The 24,863-nt window shown below is 36.3% G+C and overlaps 1 protein-coding gene across 4 annotated transcripts; it reads left to right on the plus strand.

Annotated features, from left to right (window-relative positions):
* Positions 1–17,432: 17,432 nt before the first annotated feature.
* Positions 17,433–21,287, plus strand: LOC140805252 (uncharacterized). Of its 4 annotated transcripts, none has more exons than XM_073161503.1 (5): positions 17,433–18,064; positions 19,030–19,140; positions 20,211–20,335; positions 20,453–20,570; positions 20,822–21,287. In XM_073161503.1, the coding sequence occupies exons 2-5, from the start codon at positions 19,038–19,040 to the stop codon at positions 20,866–20,868; spliced, it is 393 nt and encodes a 130-aa protein (XP_073017604.1). In that variant the 5' UTR covers positions 17,433–18,064; positions 19,030–19,037; the 3' UTR covers positions 20,869–21,287. The 4 variants fall into 4 exon arrangements, 3 of the variants coding, with proteins under 3 accessions (XP_073017604.1, XP_073017603.1, XP_073017605.1); XM_073161502.1 differs by having other exon boundaries at positions 17,437–18,064; positions 19,036–19,140; XM_073161504.1 differs by having other exon boundaries at positions 17,447–18,064; positions 19,036–19,140; positions 20,840–21,287.
* The last annotated feature ends 3,576 nt before the right edge of the window (positions 21,288–24,863 follow it).

The raw sequence follows: 24,863 nt of genomic DNA on the forward strand, positions 1-24,863 counted from the left end.
TGTGAGTGATTGTGTGTGAGAAATTTATCAGTTACAGTGTACATCTCAAATGTTTCCTCACACAAGGGCTTGTGCTCTCAACTAGCTGATATATTCATGCTAAGTGCCCATGCTTTGAATCCACTTCCAAAGTTCTTGTTTGATCTTCAAGATGTTGTATTTATAGGCTCCAACACTGATATATACGTTAGACACAAGAATATGACCGTTTGGAAAGTTTCTGTACTGTTTCGGGAATTGCAACGGTCAAATTCAGCTTGCTGGGCATTTTCCCGACTGGCCAACTATGGTCAACTGGTCAACTCTTGTCAACTCAACTGATCGTTCAGTTCAACTGGTCAGCAGGTCAGCAGGTCTGGTTCAGTTGAGTTTCAACTGGTTTGCTGAAATCAGCCTAACTGATTTCAGTTGGTGCAGAACCAGTAGCTTCATCGCCATTTATCAGCATCTTAAGCTTCGATTCAGACTTTGACTTCTCATAATGATTTGTAGATCTTTGTCTTATCTTTCAAACGCATACTGAATCGCTTCATTTCGATAACCGAGCTGAGAGATATGACCAAAATACGGCAGCTGCTCAAACACAACTGATTGCTGTTTTCGTGTGATCAGTTCGGTAATTGAGCGATCAGTTAGACAATGATAACATCCGATTTTGCCCAACTTACGTGAAATACAACTTGTTCCAAATTGAGTTTTCTGATTATTCCAATTGGCGGATTGTCATTTGGATCTTCCAGTTGAGAGATATATTCAAAACACCGAAGCTTGCCAGAAATTCAGTTTGTGCAGAATTCAGTTTCAGCTTGCTTCTGGTGTTTGCAACTTCACACTTGAGTAAATATGTTAGAAACACAATAACAAGTTTTGTTAACATCAAAATCAAGATTGCGAACATAAAATGTTCCAACACTCTCCCTGACTCACCCATGATACTAGCCAAGCCCTGGTCCCAACCAAAGCCAAGCCAAGCCTTTCAACTAAAAAACCGGACCCCACTCACTCCATAACAGAAAAGTGTTTCCAGCTTGCACGTTACTGATTTGCTGTCTTTGGTTGCGTTTTTAGGCCTTTAAACTTGTGGAAATACATGCTTATTCATATCCTAATTCATGGCAGCCCCTTAAACATCATATAAACATGATTTTGAAACAATAACCAAGCTTTAAAAATCCATGATCATGTAAAATCGAAAATAAATAAAAAGTCACTTGTTTTTCATGCAAAATTCAATTAAATAAAATAATATGGTGTGATGGATGATTAAAGGAAAGAATATGGCGTGCCTTTGCGTTTTAAACGCACGATTTCTCGTTGACGATTGCAAAGAACGACGACGGCAACCTCGGCTTGAATTCCTCTTTGAAACTCACGAAATTTTCTACCAAATTGTGGAGTGTGTGTGCCGTGTTTTTGGAGAGATTTTGGAGTGAAAAATTCTGAAAGGTAACGTGTGAAAAGTGTAGGGTTATGGGGTCTAATTTACATATTAAATAGTTAATTAAGTACTAACCAAGATTAGGCCCATTAAGCATACAAGTTAGGCCCATTAGTGCTTAATTAAATATTAAAAATATTTTGTTTAATAAAGTTTGTGAATGTATTATCCGGGTTGCCAAAACGTTCGCATTTTTGTTGAAAAATCAACACCGATAAAATTTACGTCCCGACGTATAAAATCACATCAAAACCCCATATTTTCAAAAATAAGAAAAAGCATCACCCTTAATTAAAAACAATTATGTAATAAAAACATTTTCTATTTTTCAGCCCTCGGTCTCCGTTCCTCGATCGGAACTCGAATAATCAATAAAAATACATTTTAATGCAACAATGTAAAAAAAATATATTTTTAAACATGTCAAAATGCACAACAAAATTAATCCACGCAATTAACACAATTACTTAAAATACAAGAGAATTTAAAAACTGCATGCATGTAGTTGGCGTGGACTTTAAAATTTTTGGGGCATTACAATCTTCCCCCCTTAAATTGAATTTTGTCCTCGAAATTCGCTTATCCTTAATAACCCAAAGTTTAGACTTAGTTCTAGTATCCCGAAAATCCACGCTTCCGCTGCGCTACTCTGATAAAACTTAAGCTCTAGAATGTCCCACGTCTCCTTGATCTCAATTAAATTTTCCTTCTAAATCCTTATTATCGAATTGTAAATTAAAAAGACTCATAATGACTTAATGATATATTATTATAACCTCGAATTTCAATTTTTCTTACAATTTCTAATATTCAAAATGGATGACTATCCTTATCGTATATTACTTTCCTTATTTTATACCCAAAATATTCGTCAACTTATCATATTTAAATCTTAAAATCCCAAACTCTTAGATTTTCAAGCCTAATATTGATTCATCCTTAAAAACCCTTGATTACCATTCCTTATAACATTATATCAAATATCTTAAGGTTCCAAATATTCTTAAAAGTCTAAATCATCAAAAATTCTTATTATTTAACCCACTCAATTCTCACTTATTGGTAAAATAATCCCCAAATTCCGTAATAATTGCAAAATAAATTCTTACTTTTCTAAAAAATTATCCTAATTGATCCTTAATTTCGAAAATTTTACGATTAACCCATAAGTTCTTGGCATTCTTAATTTCCTTCTACAGATTTCCCATAACATAATTTCAAAATTTTAAACTTATTTACCCAAAATCAATTCCTATAATCAATCCTACATTTCATCAAAACTTAAAATACCAATTTATACATTTTATATTCCCAAAGTCGTGGCAATCCTCGAATAATTATTACTTATGAGTAATTTCCAAAAATTAATTCAACTAATAACCATGAATCATAAATATTTTCTTATAAAATCTATGTGTCCCAAAAGAATTCCCAATTTTCACGAATAACTTATGGTCCAAAAATTAGAATGTCAAAACTAAAACCCAAAAATCAACATAGTTCAATTCCACCACGAGGCCAACATGCGTTAAAATCAAATAATTTCTTATTTCATATTGTATCACGTATAAAAAAATAAAATTCCAAAGCATATAAAACATATATCCTCAGAATGCTATTAAACATGTGACGTGAACATATAATTCATGTAACCATGCAAGTAACATCATATTAATTCATATAAATCATGTAAACTTATAGATTGAGGCTTGACGACTGAGTTTCCCGGCGTTGATGGTGGCACAACCCTTTACAGGACCCTTGCTCTGATACCAACTGAAACGTCTGCAATTTGTTTACCTAAAACGTGCTAAAAAAAATTTTTTCAAACCTCACATAGCATTCGGCTGAACCATAAAATATTTTTGACATCATTTTAAAATAAATCAACCAACTTACATTTGAAAATCAAAGAAAATAGCATAAAATCATCCAATATTTTTCTAAATCTAAAAATAACATTTGAAAAGTATAGCTCATACTATAACCTCTCAAAAACTACTCATAAATAAATAAAAGTCATAAAAATATCTTTAGCATCGCTTAAAAATCATAAATCATAAGTAGTACAGAAAACTAGCTTTGGTCTTCGGATTATTTGCACCTTCAGTCCAGCAAAGTCAACCATCAAGACCTCCATAACATTTTTATCATAATCACCTGGATCAATCACACCTAATGAGTCTAAAGACTCAACAAACCATAATCTTGATAACAAGTAATACATATACAAATCACATGCAATAGTGAAAAATTCTTGTACTTAAAATATCGTTTTCATGAAGATGCATAAACTTTAACCATAAAATTTTCGTAAACATTTTCATGATGCATAAACTTTAAACAAAACATTTTCATAATGATGAATCAACTTTAAACATAGACATTTTCATAAAATTTTCATACATTTTCGTAAACCTTTTCATATCATCCTCAACATATTCATATGAACATGCATAACATAAACCTCAACATTTTTCCTTTTCCTCATTCACAACATGTATCCTTTTATAATGATCATAAACATTTTTCCTTTTCAATGAATTCAGATCGTTAATTGTGACTTTCCTCAATCCTCAAAATTCGATGGATCCATCTACATGAAACCACAGTATTGGGCGGTGGGGACATCAGCGACATAAGATCGTCAACTGAGCCTTGGCCTATCCTCAATCATATCATCATAACCTCATATCCTACATAGTCGATGGACCCATCTACATGAAACCACAGTACATGGTGGCGGGGACATAAGCGACATAATATCGTCAACTGAGCCTTTTCCTATCCTCAATCGAATGGAAATACGATCGTCGGGCTCCCTCAGGGGCCTTCTCCCATGATTGGGCTCCCTCTGGGGCCTTTTCCCTCATGACATCTCCATTCTTATCCTCAATAGTCACAATTACTTCACTTCATTCAATGTTTTACATTTTCATCAATTCATAAAAACATGAATTAATATCCTTTTCCTTTTAAAAAAAAACAAGCATGCAACATTTCTTATAACGTTATCGTTCCCTCATAAAAATTCATACACATTTTAAAAGAAACTTTTAAACATATAAAAATCCATAAATATTTTAAATAGATATTTCAACATCATAAACATTTAAAAGAAATACTTGAGGCTCTTATGGTCGGTAAAGATTTGGCACTTCTCTCCATACAAATAGTGCCTCCAGATCTTCAAAGCAAAAACCACGGCAGCCAACTCTAGATCATGGGTAAGGTAGTTCTTCACATGGGTCTTCAACTGACTAGAAGCATATGCTATTACCTTCCCATGATGCATCAATACTGTGCCTAAACCGAGTTTCGAAACATCGGTATACAGAACAAAATCTCCGGGCCCTAACGGCATGTCCAAAACTGGTGCTGAGATAAGAGCTTGCTTCAAGGTATCGAAGCTCTTCTGACACTCATCGCTCCACACAAATTTAACATTCTTCTTGGTCAATGATGTGAGTGGAACTGCGATTGAAGAGAATCCCTTAATGAACTTCTGATAATATCCTGCTAGACCGAGAAAAATCCGGATCTCTGATGCATTTTGTGGCACAACCCAGTCTCTGACTGCTGCAACTTTTGCTGGGTCTACCTCAATCCCACTGATAGAAACGATGTGGCCTAAGAACACTACTTTCTCTAACCAGAATTCGCACTTACTGAACTTTGCGAATAATTTGTGCTTCTGCAAGGTCTGCAACACTGTGGTCAGATGTCTGCTGTGATCCTCTTGATTCTTCGAGTAGACGAGAATGTCGTCTATGAATACTATCACAAACTGGTCAAGATACGGCTGAAATACTCGATTCATGAGATCCATGAAGACCGATGGCGCATTCATCAAACCGAACGGCATCACAAGGAACTCATAGTGGCGATAACGAGTCCTGAAACTGGTGATAACCGGAACGCAGATCTATCTTCGAGAATATCGAAGCTCCCTGCAACTGGTCAAACAAATCCTCAATCCTCGGAAGTGGGTATTTTTTCTTCACTGTAACCCTGTTCAACTCCCGGTAATCAATGCAAAGCCTCATAGAACCATCCTTCTTCTTCACAAACAAGACTAGCGAGCCCCATGGTGAAAAGCTCGGGCGAATGAACTCCTTGTCAAGAAGTTCCTGAATCTACTTCTTCAGCTCTACCATCTCTGTCGGTGCTAGTCGGTACGGTGCTTTGGAGATCAGAGCTGTGCCTGGAATAAGCTCAATAGAAAACTCCACCTCTCACTCGGGTGCCATACCGGAGACGTCCTCAGGAAAAACGTCTAAGAAATCTCTGACAATCGGATCATCTGAGGCTGACTGAGTGGGTGCCTCGGGGACAGATATAAAAGTTGCTAAAAACGCCCGACACCCTCTATGCATGAGCTTCCTAGCCTGGAAATAAGGAATAATGCGCGGTAAAAGAAAGTACATGTCTGGCTCAAATAAGAACTGCTCCATCCCAGGCGGTTGGACTAGAATAGATCTCCGCTGGAAGTCTATCAACACTCGGTTCCTCAATAGCCAGTCCATCCCCATGATGATGTCAAACTCTGGCATCGACAGCACGATAAGATCCGCATAAACAAGATTGCCATGCAGCTCCGGGTTTATGTCTCGGAACACATCGGTAGCTGCCATCTCCTCTCCTGAAGGCAATACTACTGAATAGGCTATATCTAGCCCAATGGTCTTGACCTTGAGAAAATTAGCAAAGGTCTCCGAAATGAAGGGATGAGTAGCCCCTGAATCTATCAAGGCTTTCGTAGCTGACCCCGCTATAAAAATTCTCCCTGAAAGTTCGGAACACTAAGCTGAACCTAATAATCACAAGAACTAGCTTATAGACATGCAAAGGTCAAAGTTTTTCTAACTTAAATTCCTAAAATAATACTGAGTAGAGCATGAACTCCTATCGCAGTTCTAAGTTCAAGATCTAAATCCCTCTTCCCAAAACACTGAAATTTAAATATTAATTTATAGCTTAAAGGTACCTGTCACAAGCATCGTGTCTGGGTTCGTCTCTGTCGCATGAAGAGCAAAAACTCTGCCTTGGGTAGGCAGATTCCTCTGAGGGCACTGCGGTAGCACGTGGTCTGGACTACCACACTTATAACACTTTCCTGAGCCGAACATACATACTCCAGGATGGCAGCAAGTGCACTTAGGACAAACTGGATGCTCAAAAGTCCTCGGGGTTGTGCGTCCCCGTTGCTGCTGCTGACCTCTGTTTCTAGGCGGGCCGTGAAATGGCCTCTTATTCTGAGGCTGCTGTTGGGGATGTGGGCGGTGTGGTATCTGGATTGGGCGCTTGCCCTGGCGATCCCTCTCAATATCATACTGATCTTGCTCTGCGGCTAGAGCTCTAGAGACAGCGACCTCATAAGTAGTGGGGTCAGCCACCCTAACATCACGGCCCAAGATCGGCCGTAGACCCACCAGAAAATGCATTAACTTGGCTTTAGCATCATTTGCGTTCAGGGGCACGAAATGACAACCCCTCTCAAACTTACGGATGAACTCCATAACAGTCAGATCTCCCTGCCTCAGGCTCATGAACTCCGTGGTCAACCTGGTGCGCACCTCCTCAGTAAAATATTTGGAGTAGAATACTTCGGTGAAGCGCGTCCAACTCAGTGTAGCCAGGTTCAGGGCTACTGATGCTCCTTCCCACCATAAGCGGGCATCTCCTCCGAATAAATAGGTGGCACATCAAACTCTGTCTGTGTCTCCAAGCTCCATGAACTCAAAGATAACCTTGAGGTACTTGATCCAGCCCTTGGCAATCATGGGGTCTGAGGTGCCTGAAAATTCCTTCGGACGCATCTTCATAAATCTCTCATAGATAGCCTCAGGCCCTAACGGCCTGGTCGCCGCTGCATTGTTCCCCGCGAACTGTGCGAAGAACTGAGTCATCATAGCTAACATCTGGGCATTCATATCTGGTGGAGTGGGTGGAGGTCCATGCCCCTCCCGCCTCTGCTCCTCACCGTCCTCTTGGCGAGGCTCATCACCACCTCTCGAGCGTCCAACAAGGCGTCTAGGAGGCATACTGTTCCATATATAACCCATACGTAACTAATATGCATAATTCCATAATTTCTTTTAAATTTAAACAATTACTGAATAATAAAAATCTGAACGTAAAATTTCACGAAATCATGCTGTTAAAATAATTCATGCTTTAAATAAAATGCGTAAATGTAAAACTTACAGACCGAAGAAGTGACTTCATGAGCTTCTCGAGGTCAGTAGTAGTACAACCCTTTACAAGAACATAGGCTCTGATACCAAATGTAAAGGTCGTGTTTGAAAATTTGTGAAAAAAATTAAAAATTTTCTTTTAAATAATTGAATTGCCTCCTTCGTAAAATAAACTGATAATTAAAGTTTAATGTTCAAAATGGCAGCGGAAGAAGTTAATGTTTACGAAACAACAAGTTAAAAATTATCCAACGATGGATAAAAATGTTTGAACAATAAAAATTATAAATGCTGAAAAGTGAGGTCCTCGGGTCCCACTACTGCCGACTCGAGCTGGCTCACTAGTCCCCGCCCTCGATCCCGACATCATCAGTACCTACAACAATCAAGTCTAGTGAGTCTAAAGACTCAGCATACATATATTGTAAATAACGAGTAAATAATATAGTAAAATTTGCATGGAAGTAAAATTATCATGTCAAGAGAAATTTATGATAATTGCATAACTGAACTCAAAATCGTATCATGAATAGTTAATATTACGTGCATAACTGAACTGAAAGTTGTAAGTGAAATGTTTGCTCCGTAGAGCCCTGTCATAAAATATCATTTAATGGTTTTCTGTTGAGATTATGTTCTACGCAAGAGGCCCCCTGAACTGCACTGAACTGAACTGACCGGTAAGTGACCACCGGGTGAAGTAACGAGCGTCTGATCAGACTAATGCCAGAGTATACTGGGTGGGACCAGTAAGTGACCACCAGGATGAACTGAACTGAACCGGTAAGTGACCACCGGGTGAATAATAATACCATGACAGTGAAGTGGCCACAAGCAATATCATATAAATCTCAAAAATGAATATTTTCTATCTTGTGCACGTAATATAATTAAATAGCATAATTAGATATCCTGTAACAATTTTACCAAATGGGTTGGATCGTTCCCAGGCTCGCTGCGACTTAAATCTAACATGAAAAATATGCAAATGATTTATTTGACCAAACTTTGTAATTGAACTCCAAAAACGAGACAATTACGCCCAATAACTTAGTATTTAATCATGACTCCGTACCAACCCGAACCAACACCGAACCATCATTTAGTCATGATTAAAATACGCTTAAAATGATGAACTAATGCTCCTAAAATTATAGTGCTCGAATTTTTGTGAATGGTGGCCAAAAACATGAAACTCTCTTTCGAGAGTCATTTTGGCACATTGCACCGTAAATTCCCGTACGACCTCTAAACTGATCCGAATCACGAACGGCCAAAAACATGGCCTTCCAAACTTGATGAGGTACTGTCCAGTCAAAGGCCATAGGCTAAAAGCCAACCGAGAACTCAAACGAGCCTCTGAACCGACGCACCATTTGCTGTCCACAAAATACAGCATCCGTGCTTTTGTTTCCTTGCGTCGTTTTCGAGACTACCGGCCATTGGAGCTTGAACCACCAACCAGAGGCTCTTACCAACATCCTAGGGTATGGTTTGAACCATGGCTAAGGGCCCAAGGCCAGCCACAATTCGCACCACACCCGAAACCAACCGAAAAGTCCATCCGAGAGGCACCCTTGTGTGCGTGGGGTGTATTGCTTCCTTTGCTGTCCCGTGTCGTTCCAGTGGCCATTTGATTGACCATGGCACGATCTAGACATCAAGAGGTATGGTATGAACCATCGCTATGGGCGAAGGGCCAACCAAGATTCACACCACACCACAAGATCGAACTACACTTGCTGTAAAATGAAGGGCCGAAAGGGGGGGGGACTGTTCTTGTTTCTTTTTATTTGAAAACCGATTCCACCATGGACCAAGCCTCGAAAGGGCGACTTGGTTACGTTTTAGACATGATAGGGAGGTGTTCTAACCATGGCTATGGGCCCCTAGGGCAGCCAAGATCAGCAACTCTGCCTTGACAGCAACATGACAGAAAACGAAGCTCAATATGGCACTAAGGATGAGTTGTTGTCAATACTGAATTTCCAGCGAGTATGGGGCTTGAACGAAGGGACCAACATGGTCGTAATACACCCTATTACATGTCTAGGTTCAGCCTTGGGAGCCTAGAATCGAACCAACGCCTGAGCCATAAAAAACAACAGAACAATGTGAAGCAAGGGAAAAACCAGAAAATTCTGCACCTGAAATTTCGAAAAATATAACTCATGTATTTCGGTTTTTATGCAATAAATTCATGAGTATGATGTTTTTAAAATATATTACTATGGCTTGATTGAGGAGTGAAAGAAATATAGACATGCCTTGGTTTTGTTTTGACGAAAACAAAATAAACGCAACGACGCGGCGCGGAGGAGGAGTCTTCTTCTTTTCTATACTTCTACTCGACTTTTTCTCTCCAATCACTCTCGGTTTTCTCACTATTTTCTCACGAAAATACTCTGAAATTTTGCTGAATTTCGGTGGTGAGGGGAGGGAAAAAGGTTAGGAGAAGTTAATGGAAATTGCAAGATAGGTGGGAGATTAAATGGTAGAACAAATCTTGCAATCAATGAATTTGTGGGATAAGGAAAATATAATTTATATCAAAAGATTTGAGGGGTGGTTAAGGGTGCTAGGGGCCGAAAAATGACTAGGTTCAAGAAAAAAATTGCTTAATTAATTTATTTTTTAGTGATTTAAAAGTTGGGAGAATATCTTCCTAGAAAAGATTAAGGGAAAGATAATTAAGGAATGAATTGTTAAACTAATGTAAATCTTTTAAAATAGGGGATGTCCGATTATAAGCTTGTGAAATGGGGTGGAATATTGTTTAGTTATTAATTAGTGGTGAATAGAATTTAAGGAATTATCTATTATGAAATGGATAGGGAAAGATATTAAATAAATGGGTTAACCATTATTTTTTTAAAATTAACTAAAGAGGGGCCCGATAATTAAAATTAAAATGGAGGGAAGAATATTTCTTAATTATTGAAATTTTTAAATCTCTAGTGTTTTATCTACCTATGAAATATTTTAGTGAATTAAGAAATTAATTATTGAACTTTATTTACTATTTATCTCAACTTATTCAAATAATCCCTTAAACCTTATTTCACAATAATTTAACATATTATTTATCTTAATAAATTCTAGGAATATTTTCTAAATATTAGAATTTATCTCTTTACTCCAACTCCAGTCCGTCCTCACTTATTTAGCTGAAAAGATAGCAACTAAACTACTGCATAAAATAAATAAATAAATTTAAAGAAAAGAATTTAAATACTCATGCAAATAAAAAAAATCATTTTAATTTAAATACTAAAATTATGCATGGCTTATACGTAGTCCAATTTACGGGTTCTATATCAAGAGTTGGGGCAGGGGCTGGAGATGCATGGGTCTCTGCTGGCTCGAGGAGAAAATGGAACCGAGAGGGAGCCGTGAGAGAGCAGCTAGGGCACAGGTTGTGTTACAAATTCAGAAGCTTCGGGCTTGGGGTACAGGTCTTGGTCTGGTATGGGTAGGGTCTAGACGTGGTCCATAGGTGGTTAGGGACAGGTGGGCTCGGTGGTGGCTCGTCTGGGAGAGTCCTTGTTGGGTTAGGAGTCCTAGACATACAAGGAAGCACACTCACACACATGCAGACAAATGGGTCGAGTTCCAACAAGTTTTTGAGCGGGTTAGGGTCATGTTATTTGGGCTGGGCTTGTCAGGAGGGTGCCTTGATGGGTTCGCTAGGTTTTGGCTCAAGGTGGCTCGGGCGTGGCTCGAGTAATTTAGGAGATGGCTCGGGTGGTTCGATAAGGTGTCAAAAACGAAAATTAAAGAAGGAGAATTGGAACCATCGGTCTACGTGGGTGGTTCATGGCTCACATGGGTAGGATAAATCATAAAATTCTATGTTTTAAATTTGGGGTCAAATAACGAGTTTTGGATTTATTCGGTATTTAATCGCCTCACGAAACGCTAATTAAAGAATTAATTGGAAAGTCTAGTTTAAGCTTCATAAAATTATAGTTAATATTTTAACTAATTTATTATTTGTGTCAACCTTTTTAATTAGTATTTGATTAGCATGTTATTTATTTTAATTAAGCAAAATAAATTCCCTAATTAAGCACAAAACTCACGCACACATTACACACTTTTACACACACCTGTCACGCTTAAACACACACACACTCTATCAATTCTAGTTTTGTTATTTTAAAAGAGAAAACTAGGGTTCTTCATTAGCATAGCAGCCGCCCACCCCCTCTTCAGATTCCAGCAAGGTTTTCGTGAATTTTATTGCAAGAAAACGGTGCCACGTTCGTCCCGGATCAACCTCGCTTCTATCTCCGCTTCGGTAACGTCGTTCGGTATTTTTAAATATCAAAAGGCACGTATATTCTGTTCTTGATGCATCGATCTTGTCATATTATGCGTGGTGTTGTTATTTATGCCAAAAATATATGTGTGATGCGTAGGAGTTTGAGCAATCGTGTTTAGATCAAGTTTGAAGCGATTTTGAATCACCAAATTCACGTTCTTACTGTTCTGGCAAAAACTGCGATTTTTGGTTCATATTTTGAGAAAACTTTCAACTAGAAAATTGTAGAACTTTTCGACGCCTTCGATTTGATATAAAATTCTAGATTTTTGGACAAAAATTGAGTGAGTTATGATGTTTTTCGTGAGACTGCTCAAACTGAAATTTTCAGAAAATTATGTTATTGATGCGTTTCTTGAAGTTTTATGTTGCAGGCTTCGTTGGAGATCAACGGGCAATCGTTGCTGCGTACGGTTATGTTAGTGATGATGTTAAGAGTGTTTTTGAGGTTTCGTTTTATGTCGTTAGGCACTCGAATTAATTAGAAGTCATAGGAAGCATTTGATGTCAATGTCCGTATTGATGGGTCGTACGAATTGTAGGGTGAACGTCGTTATGTTGAGGTGTATTCACGAGTTTAGTTCATTGCTATGGTGACCTAGGATAGTCTCAAATTGTTGAATCTTGTTCCATTAGGTGATAATTGGGATAATAAGCATTGTGTAAGTTTTCCTCGCAAGTTCAGTATTTCGAGGCCACACGGACCCCAACACGGATCCTGGCACGGGGTCCGTGCCTTTGTTTTCTTCACGGTGTCAAACTTGCGCACGGACACGGACCCCCACACGGATGTAGGCACGGGGTCCGTGCCTTCCCATTTCTTCGAGACATTTTTCCAGCGCACGGACACGGACCTCCACCCGGATCTAAGCACGGGGTCTGTGCCCCTTTTTCTTCCCGAGCACTTCCTTCACAGTAGGTAGACGGACCCGTACACGGACCCGGGATAGGGGTCCGTGTACTCACTGTTTGGGAAAGATTTGAAAGTTGTTTTCGAAGTTTGATGTCATGGTTAGTGCAAGGATTATCAAGTTCGAGTCAAGGGAAATTTTAGAATGTCCTAAGAATTTATTTAACTTGAGAGTGAGTATGATTCTACGGCTAAGTTATGCAAGTTAAGAATGGAATTTCATGTTAGTATGTGCAGCAACGGCCCCGATCGACGTCCAACGAATCCCTCAATGCCAAGTAAGTATGTATGACGTGTAAAGAAAATATTTGAAGTTTTTGAGGTATGCTAAATGTCTCGTGACCAAAAAGTGAATGGGTTTGTAAGTCGGTGAACGTGGCCGAGGACCTCTCCACCCCGTTAAATGATGAACGGGTTAGATCGTGGTTGGAAAGCGTTAAATGATGAACGGGGACCAACCGGCCCGTTAAATGATGAACGGGGATCTCATGTATGTGGCAGTGGATACATCCCTGTCAGCCCAGTACTGTAGTGTGTCTGATCAGGCATTTATTAAGTTAAAGGTCACTTGCTTTGAAACATCCTCTACGCAAATGATGAAGTTTAGTATGTTGAAGTATGAAAGCATGTTTAAGAAAAGTTTATGTTCTTAGCACGTCATAGTATGCATGTTCAAGTTCAAGTTTAATTCAAGTTTAAGTTTATTATTAAAGTTCAAGTTTCAAGTTATGTACGTTCTATTTTAAAGATGCATGCGATTGTTATTATTGTAGTATTCGTTATTCCAGTTTATACGTGTTGAGTCTTTAGACTCACTAGGCTTGATCGATGCAGGTGAGTACGTTGAGGAGGAGACAGGAGGTGGCGACCAAGGGGCAGGCTTGGATTGAGCGGCAGGCTAAACCCGAGGACCGCAAGTTTATGTTTTTAAGCACAATTTAAAATACTCTGAATTTTTATGATTGGATGTGAGACATTTCGAGATAACCTTTCTTTAAACAAATTTTATTGATGGCGAATGATTTCAAAATTATTTATGAACGTTGAGTGACTACCGTATGGATGTTTACATTTAATAAAGAAAATTTTAAATTTTTCCGCAATTTTTGAATGATAAAAGTACGGTACGTTACACCAATGGCCATTAGCCTTGCAAACAACGCATGAAAGCGCAAGCGCTGCTGCTGTAATTTTCTGTACATCAGGTTGGTGCTTCGGTTCAGAGGCTCGTTTGAGTTCTTGTTTGGCTTTTAGCCAATGGACTTGGACTGGACACTACCTCATCGAGTTAGGAACGTCATGTTTTTGGCCGTTTGTGATTCGGTTAAGTTTAGAGGTCGTACGATAATTTAAGGTGCAATGTGCCAAAGTGACTCTCGAAAGAGCATTTCATGATTTTGGCCTCTATTGCGCAATTTTCGTATGTTACAGCCCTATGGTTATGTTATCAGGTATTTTAAGAGTATTTGAACCATGGCTAAACGATGGTTCGATGTTGGTTCGGGTTGGTACGAAGCCATGGTTGAATACTAAGTTAGTTGGGCGTAATTGTCTAATTTTTGGGTCGATTTTGAAGTGTTAGTCAAGATAAGTTTTATTTGCATATTTTTCATGTTAGAATTAGGTCGCGGCGAGCCTGGGAACGATCCAACCCATTCGGTAAAGTAATACAGGACATTTAATTATATTACGTGCATAAAAATAAAAAAAAATGTTCATTTTTGAGATATATGCGATATTGCATGTGGCCACTTCACGTTCATGGGATTGCAGCTTATCATGGGATTATTACTTCATCCGGTGGTCACTGACCGGTTCATGTTCATGTATTGGTACGGATATCCAGTCCAAGGGCTGTGATGATCTCTACCACCCAGTATACTGTGGTTTAGTCTGATCAGACGATTCATTTCACGTTATGGGCCACTTGCGTAGAACATATTCTCAACAGAAAATTATTATATGCTATTTCATGACAGGGCTCTATCGAGCAAACATTTCACTTACGATTTTCAGTTCAATTATGCACGTATTTATAATTACTCATGACAAGATATTTTCACGTTACGCTTTACGACATAATATCTTTACACGGCATGAAATTGTATGATATATTTACTTGTTATCTACGATATATGCATGCTGAGTCTTTAGACTCACTAGACTTGATTGTTGTAGGTACTGATGAGATCGGGACCGAGGACAGGGACCAGTGAGCTAGCTTGGGTCGGCAATAGCAGGAACCCGAGGACCTCATTTATCAGTTTATTTATCGTTTTTATGCAAACTCATTTTTATCACGATTAATTATTTTAAGTTGTTTGAAACAGATATTTACTTCCGCTGGTATTTCGATATTTAAAACTTTTATTATGCTGTTACATTAAACATTAAAACTTTTATTCAGTTTATTTTATGAATGAGGCAAGTTATTTACCTTTAAAAAGAAAATTTCAAATTTTTCTGCAAATTTTCAAATACGAAATACGAGCATCTACACTTTACGCTTAAAATGATTTATGCTTAAAGCTATTTTAAAATGATGTATTTATTCTCAAAAGCTATTTTAAAATGATTTTAAATGATTTATTTATGCTTAAAGTTACTTGAAAATAGTTTATTTATGTTGAAAAGTTATTTTAATTATAAGTATGATTTTAACATATGTGATTGTATATGTATTATTTTCTATCCATGTTTAGAAATGCTGAGTCGTTAGACTCCTTAGGTTTGTATGATACATGATTTGATGATTTTATGGGAGGCACTGACACTTTAGTGGATCGAGTGCAGCAGAACACACCCGAGAGCCATTTATTTCCGCACTAGCTTGAGATATTAATGATTTAAAAGATTATGTTAATAATTTTATTAGAGATATTTTTATACTTTATTTTATTGTTAATTGATTTTGGTGAAGGTCGATATATGATTTTGGTTAGTTGATGATTTATTATTTATTTTATGCATTTGAGATTTCATATGTTCGTTTATTATGATTGTTGATTATGTCAATATATTTTATTTAATTAGTATTTTCGAGTTTATGATTTATGATTAGAAAAAAAATAGACAAAAAAAGTCGAGGTCGTTTCATTTTCCCTTTTTCAATCTTCGGTCTTCGTTCCTCGATCGTGCCTCGAATAATTTTTAAAACAAGTTTTATACATTAATGTAGAAAAGTACATTTTAAATGTGTAAACATCCACACCATATTTAATTCATGCAATTAAAATAATTTAATTAAAATACATAAGAAATTTGATAATTCTGCATGCATGTGATCACGTGGACCTTCAAATTTTTGGGACGTTATACAGCCCAACCTAAGGTGGGTTGTGAGTTAGGCGAGTGGGCCCACGGGTCAGCCCACTAAAAATAAAAAAAATAATTATAACTATTTAAAATTTCATTTCATATATATATATATATATATATATATATATATCACCATAAATCCATAATATAAAAATTATTTTTTTATTTTTCTTCCCGGCCATGCGGGCCAACCCAATCTTGCCTTGAGTTGACCTGTGATCCACGTGGGTTGGTCCATCTAGGACCGTTTTAAATGGGGGGTTGAAAAAATTTCAACTCAACCTATTTAAATTATGTGACAGGGTTGGCTAATCAGACGAAACCAACCCAAATTGACGACTTTGGTGATAAAACACCACTATCCCTTTTATCACATCAAGAAGGAGGTAATAATCACCCAACCCAAACTTACTCTTGAGTAAATAAACAGCCACCTCACCAATCCTAATATCTAGGATAATATCACGTTAGGCTGATTTTTTCTTCCTTTTTTTTGTTCAAAAAAATTCAATTATTAAAAATTCAATCTCACATTTACATAATATCGACTGTGTTTATAACATCTAAGAAAATTATTTTTCACATTTCAATTAAAAAATCAGTTTTTTTTTCTGTTTTTCAACTCCAAATTCTGTTTATGTTTATGTTTATGTTTATGTTCATGCTTAGTTTAGTTTAAATCCAGAAGATGATTCCAATTCTTTAAAAGTCATCTTGATATTTAAATAAATAAATGAAAATTTTTCTAGTTATTCTTTCTCTCAATATTTTTGTCAAATATAAAATTATCTTCTACATACATTTATAATCTACGTCACACCATCAAATCCTATCTTTTGCAAACATGTCAATAATATTTTATTGTAAAATTATCTTCTACATACATTTATAATCTACATCACACCATCAAATCCTATCTTTTGCAAACATGTCAATAATATTTTATTAAAAAATACATATAAAAAGCAATTATTTATCAAACACTTAACTTATTATTATTACACTTATTTATCAAACACTTAACTTATTATTATTAATTTTTTTTCAATTTTTCACTTATATTTTTAAACACAGGCAATTTTTTTATTTTTTTCATTTCTTCACAATTTATAAATTAATTAATTTTAAAAACATAACTTTTTGCACACACCCTCTTTACTTTAACTTTAGACAGAGGAAGAAATTGGAGTAAGTGGTAATCAGTATTTTCCAAAGGAGAATGGTGTAATATGTATGCTCTTTTCAACTTTTTTTCATTCTTGCCGAAGTAAAAGCCTTTTTCTCTCGGTAAGTGGGATCCACGCGCCGCTACCGTATACCCTGCGCATCAGCTCTTGAACTTTTCTTTAAGCAATCGAGACAACAACTGCCGTTTTCCCAGAAAACATTGGCACCTATATCTCTTTGTATTTGTGTAGAATTTCGTTCTGTGTCTTATGATTTTGTTTTAAATTTGTCCGATTTTTGTTTTTGGATCTGACTTTTTTTCTTTTCAAGATTTCTCATCTATCAGGATTTTTGGTCTATTAATTGTGGGTCGAATAATAGTTTTTCTCGTGAAAGATTTGATCTTTATTTCCTATACTCTGTTATTGTTCTTGATTTGCATACTGGAAAAGGGTGTCGTTCTCATTTAGCTTTCAGGGAAATCAAGATTATTTCCCTCTATCGTTCTAGATTTGTGTGGCTTTCTCATTTAGTATATATGTTTCTTGATGGTCTTTTATTTCTTTAGAAGGCAAATCTTATAGTCAGATCTGAGAGGGTTTCTCTTTTGTTTGGGGCACTTTAATCATTATTAAATTTGTTGGCGTGTTTACTTATTTTCATCCTTTTTGCCACTTGTGCAGCAGCTCGAAGGAGAAACCCACTCTCGGGTAAGTTTTTCGAACACCAATTTAATAATTAACTGATCATGACTGCTATGGAAAATTTCTAATTTGTTGTCTTGTGAGAAACATGTTGCTTTTGGTTTTAGTTTTAGTTCATTTTTTCACTTTGTCCCAGCAAAAGAGGTTACCTTTTATTTCACAAAACACACTAAGTAACAGCCCTTTTCACCAACTTCACATTTATATTTGAGGTCCTTTTACTCCTTTGACCATTAGGGATACAAGTATTTTTTTACTGTAGTTGATGATCACAGTAGTTTCACATGGATCTATGCTGAAGTCTAAATCAGACGTTTTGAATGTGTTTCCAACTTTCTGCAAGATGACTCATACTCAATTTGGACAGAAAATTTAATCTGTTCGATCGGACAACGCTCCCAAACTCATTTTTTCTGATTTTTATAAGTCCGAAGGATTTATTTCTCACCATTCTTGTGTTGAAAGGCCACAACAAAACTTTGTTGTGGAAAGAAAATACCAACACATCTCGCCACATTCAAGATGTGTTGGCGTTTTCTTTCCATTACAGTGTTTTGTTGTAGCTTTTCAACACAAGAATGGTGAGAAATAATTTCTTCGGACTTATAGAAATCAGAAAAATTGAGTTCAGGAGCGTTGTCCGATCGAACAGATTGAATTTTCTGTCCAAATTGAGTATGAGTCATCTTGCAGAAAGTTGGAAACACATTCAAAACGTCTGATTTAGAATTCAGCAAATAGATCCATGTGAAACGAGTGTGATCATCAACTATAGTAAAAAAATACTTGATCATCAACTCCATGTGAAACGAGTGTGATTTACACATTCAACATGTAATTGAAGCTAGCTTTAAGTTCTTGGGTTTTGTTCCAATTATCGATATTGGGTTTCTGCCGGAGTTGTCTGGGTTCATGCACATTGGTATTGGTTCTCTATCATGTGGAGTTGGTCATGGATGTTTTTCTTTAAGATACAGAGATGGAAGGAAGAATAGCTAAAGAACTCTACTCTGGCGTCTTGCAGTCAACTAGTGTTGAAGGCATAGGATCAACTTCAACCCAAGCTCATCAAAATCTGCATGGTAAGAGAAATGTTATTAGCTATTACAGATTTCACGTTCATACCCAGTTATGATAAGTTTTAGTGTGTGTCTAGATGCAACTCTAAGGATTTCAAGCTGTTTAGTGAAGCTCGGATTTCAATTTCCTTGAATAAATAATACAAAAATTGATTCTACCTAACAATCATGACACCTTATGTTTGTGCTTATATTAAGGGCGCAAGTAGTTTTTGTTTCTTCCAATCAGATACTAAATGGAAAAACTTTTTGGAATTCACCAGCATGCTTATCATCCACCATTTAGCTTACAGAAGCTTTTATCGGTGTTGCATGCTTATATGTGAAAGTCACACATGAATTGGCTGGCACATTGATACGATCCTTGAATCGTATTGGGCAGACAGGGATTCTAGAAGTTTTTTCCCTTCTCCCAACCAATGCATTCCATTTTCATTCAGGGATATCAAATGAAACATAATAATTCCTGATATGCCCTCAAAATTCTTGTCCACCCCTTGTTTATTTTTTTCTGGTGCATTCTATTTTCATTTAGGGATAACAAATGAAACTGAAAAGTTCCCGATATTCCCTCTAAATTCTCATCTCCCTCTTGTTTATTCTTTTCTGGTGCCAACCCAAGCTCAAGTTGAGAAAATTCTATGGATACAGATTTAAGTCGTATTGTAGATTGTATTCTTTGTCGTTCTCAACGGCTTGTGGTTATGTTAACAAGAAAAGAGGAGTGAAAATAAAAAAACAGTGATAATTTTGCATATTGAGAAAACAATATCGCAAAAATCTGGACAAATGCTAGCTCAAAGTTAAATTATAGTTGGCTCCTGTGTATTGAACTTCAAAGTTCGAACTTCATTGTTGGGGGGTCATTATCGGGGGGTTACAAGTGTTCTTGTCTGAGTGGTGGAAATATTTCTACTCATTCTTCAGATTTTTGGAACTGTTTTTGAACTTTGTCTCATTATGTCGTCTTCAATGAATTTTTTTTTATCATCACATCTCAAAGTAGAATCCTCGCGCAATGGTTTAGCATTTTTATGAAACAACACTAAAAACTTTATTGTATATATCCTCAGACAGTGAACTCGATTATTTGTGGTACGACAACAATGATTCTTCTCGTGAAAGTTCTATTGAGAAATTAAAGATACCATCTGATATGGACAGGGAGTGGCAAATGAGGCATGATCAATTCCATACGGTATCCCGCAATCTTTATTGAACCTATTGCTTAATGTGTAGTAGAGGACATTATCTATGCTTGTCTTTAATCCTTTGGGTCTTGCTATGTAACATCATCAGTTTTCTGGCAACTTAGATTGGCTATCGTGATGGTCTCATTGCTGGAAAGCTTCTGCACAAGAAGGATTCAATATTGGCTTTAAGGATTCAGTATCTATCGGCTACAACTGGGGTCTTGCCAGAGGGATTACTAGGTGTGAAATCGCGCAAAAACTTTTATAACGTATTTTTCTACCTATGGTGTTTCCTTATGTTAGGGGCAGCATTTGTCCTCATTTTACTATATGATTGTCTTAGTGGCGTGATGGTTAAAACATAGGCTATTACATAGTTTAAAAAGTTTGAGTTGCGCCATATCTGTCACCTGTAACTTTCTTTAATACGACCCTTGAAATAACTTTTAGCTTTTTCGTCAGTTACTTTGTTCGTCGACTTTCATGTTCAGCTTACAACTTTGTTTTAGTGCCATGGCTTTTCTTCCCCTTGGGTTGAAGGAAAAGATGGTTGAAACCGAAGAAACGAGAAACAAGTTTCAACGCTTGCACGAATCCATTCATTCTCTCTCGACTGCAGATGCTAACACTTTTCCATGAATACCTGAAAAGGAAGCCGGGAAACCAGAATGAGGAGGCTACTTGCAGCTATGTCGATGCAGATTTGAATAACCAAATTCGAGACATGGATGTTTTACAGAATTACTTTAGAGAGCTGCTGTCACTTGTGGATGTGAGGATTCAGAATGAATCAATTGAGACATCTTTGTTTCCTCCTTAAATATGTTGAGCATTGTCCCTTTGATTCGTTTATAGCAGGGGAAAACTTATTAATTCTGAAAGTTCGTTTCATCTGGTTAATGTATAGCACGTTAATTTTTAATGTTTAAAATTAATAAAATATATCGTAATCATATATCTTTAATGTGTTACATACGTCTGTGCTCACTTGATAGTTCTTAATAATACTAATAATCAAAGTTATTTTATAATGACTCTGTTTTACATTATAATTGTACTTATTTTAAACTATTATTAATCAATTAAATAAGTTATTATTTTCATTACACCCAAACAAACTACATCATTAATGAGACGTCATTACAATAAAGCTTGGAGATGATAAATAGATCACCTTTCTGACCTCTTGTTTGCAAATGCGGATTGTCGTATGTTTTCCAAAAACTTTTGTTTGATGGATGAGTATTCGCCTTAAAATTACATTCCAGTTGTATTGGATTAGAATTATACGATACAGAAACCTCTCCCCACCTTTTGGTTCTATTCATGCATGAAACATCCACTAAACAACTAATGTTCCTCAACAGCAATTTAGGCAGTTGCAAGAATGGTAATTGAATTGTGGCTAATGTGGCAAATTGTCTTTCTTTTCCCTTGTGATGCAGAGAGATGTGGGCGATGAACAGCTATGTAGCGTTTTTGTACCAACAAACCACTTGTATATTGGCGATATATTCTTGGTTAATTCCAAGGATATAATAAGGCCAAATCTGTCTATCCGCGAAGGGGTAGGTACTATATTATTTGTGGAGTATTCTTTATTTACCCTTGAAATAATATGATTTATCTATGACGAATGTTTATCTGTCATCACCCATATCAGGACCATGTGTTTAAATCTTGATCCGGCTATAGAATACCAAACTTGCTATTGCCACTACTAAGGTCATGTTAGTTGTCAATTGTAAGACCAGATGAATACAACTAGTACTAGGTGTCGTAGGTGCATGTAATCAACAAGTAATGTTGGCACTGATGCAGGTTTCATAAACTAGGATGAATTCAGATAAATATTTCCTTTTTATGGGGTAATCTTTTATTTTTTTTTTGGTTCGAGGTAATCATTTTAAGCTAGAGATAGTGAGCAATTATGTTACACTTTTACTTGATTTCATGAACTAGTGATAAACTGAACATTTTTACCTTTGTCGGACTAAGGTCCTGATACCCGTAATTGTGTGGTGTGTGGATGCAAGACAAAGAACGAACATTAACCATAAAGCTTTGTTACGTTCCTCCTTATCTATACTTGGTGTTGGAACACTTACAATATCAATAAAAGTTCTTTGAAAATTGCGAAAAAAGGACACAACGGCGGAGTTGCATTTCTGATTAGCCCCACGTAGAGCAAGTTCTTTGGCTCCTATTAGAATTTAGTGGCTGAATGGGTTGGATGGAATTCTTTAATGACACCATTCGGAATCATGCTTATGCTTACATAAGTGCCTTTGATACATAACTTGAGTTATTTATTGCTGTTGACTGTATACCTGTTGTGATTGCTGCATCAAAATTTCATTTCTATTTTAATGAAATATGACTGGAAATGCAGAAATAATCGTCTCCGGTTATGACAATGCCCCAAACAATATCTCCTATCGAAAGGGTTGCTCGAGTGGGCGAAAGAATCCCGCTCAACAGGCTAATTTAGGAATATAGAGGTTCAATCTCAGTGATCCGCAGTTGCTTGTTGCAATCAGTGACCATAAATTTTTTTGGAGTTGGAGCTGTTTAAATACAACAATGCGATGCCGGAAAACAACAATGTCGATTTAAAGCCTGAAGGGAACGTAGGAATATAGTTTGCCCAACTTGTTGGATAAGATTTGTAAAATTGCATTGACTGTTTTGTGTTTTATCAAGATCGTATTTCAATTCCTCTTCAATTTTTATTTTTTTTGAAAAATTTTATTATCTTGTGTTTAGTCTCTTGTTCTGGTAGAGTATCAGGTGTCCTCGTGCTGAAGTTTTCTGCAACTTTTTTTTTCTTAACCTTGTTTTTTCGTTTTTTGACCACATTTAAAATTCCTGCTTCGTTTGTTAAAGAACTGTTTCATTTATATGTCTCTGTGTGTGTGTATATACAGTGTCTATATATATATATATATATATATATATATATATATATATATATATGTATGTATGTATGTATGTATATGTATGTATGTATGTATGTGCATCCGAATAAAAATAATATTCTACTTTACTATCCTAAATACATTTAACAATGAAGTAAAATGGAATGTAGTGCATTCCTACAGTGGGTAGGGGTCCTTGCATTTGACTGGACTTAGTATAGGGCTGGGCAAAAGAAGTGAACACTGCTGGTCTATTTAGATGATTTGATTTGAATTGAATTGCTAAAGGGCTCGGAAGAAGGAAAATATTGTTATTCAGGCTGAGTTGGGAAATCCGGAAAAGAAGTGGATGCCGCCAGGGTCATACAATCTCAAGATGAATGTGGATGCAGCAGTGAATAAAGAGAAGAATCATTATAGCGTGGGCGGTGTGGTTCGTGACTCACAGGGTCGGTTGTTGCTAGTTTTTGGAAAACAAATCAATCAACCAATATCGGTGGTGCATGGTGAGCTTTTAGCGATCCGGGAAGGAATCAAGCTTCTGTATGAGAAAGACAGAAAGACCTTCGAGATGTTCAAGTGGCATCAGACTCTCTGTTGGCAGTGCAAACAGTCACAACCAATCAGGAGAATCTTAGTTACATTGGTTCTTGTGTGGCAGAAATCAAAGATCGAATTCAGACCCCTATTATTTCAGAATTTATTCTTGTGCGACGGTCGGCTAATTTAGTTGCCCATTATTTGGCTCGTTTCGCTTTTTCTTCTCCCTTATCCTTTGTGTGGATGAATGGAGAATTTCCAGCTTGTTTGATTAAACTTGTAATTGACGATTTTTCGCAATAAAATTACGGGTTTTTCTCAACAAAAAAAAATGTAATGATCTCGGTCAATCTGAAGATAAAATCGTTTCAAATTCATTTTTCGAATCAATTCTTTTAGTCTAAAACTATATGGTGTTCTTTTAAATCAAACAAAAAAATCTCCGAAACTTACTGAATCGACATCGTTGAGCTTTTGTCTCAATAATCGTTTCGAATACACTTGAGGAGATTAGGTTTTTTTTTTTTTTTAGAAAAAATTGATTACAATTATTTTGCTAATATCCCGTGTTTATAATAATGAAACAAGTGTTTGTTTGTTTGTTTGTTTTTTTTTTTAAAAAAGAAAAACAAATTACCATGGCCATAAATTACTTGCATTCAGAACCATAAGGCACGTAACTATTTTATATTTAGTGATACTCAAGAGTAATGAATAATTTATTCTACCGTCAAAATATACAAAAATTTAAGCATGGACAATTCAACAATTTTATCTAATTCAAAAAATTGGATGTATGCTTAAAAAACTAAAAAAAAAAAATGGATGTATAATACGCTTCTTTTCTTTCTTATTTTTTTAATCGATGGATTTGTAGCTTAAGTATTCTATATCCATAATATAAAATTCATTTTTTTATTTAGATAAATTCACTTGACAATAAATTTCAAATCCTACTTAGTTAATTTTGAATTATTATAAATATAAAATCATTTCAAATCATTTCTTCAAATATTCCTCGCATCCAACCCATCAGAGATTGAAAGGACTTTTAATTTTACAAAAGGAGTTTTAA

This window comes from Primulina eburnea, chromosome 11 (assembly GCF_022965805.1).
Source record: "Primulina eburnea isolate SZY01 chromosome 11, ASM2296580v1, whole genome shotgun sequence".
Lineage (NCBI taxonomy): Eukaryota > Viridiplantae > Streptophyta > Magnoliopsida > Lamiales > Gesneriaceae > Primulina > Primulina eburnea.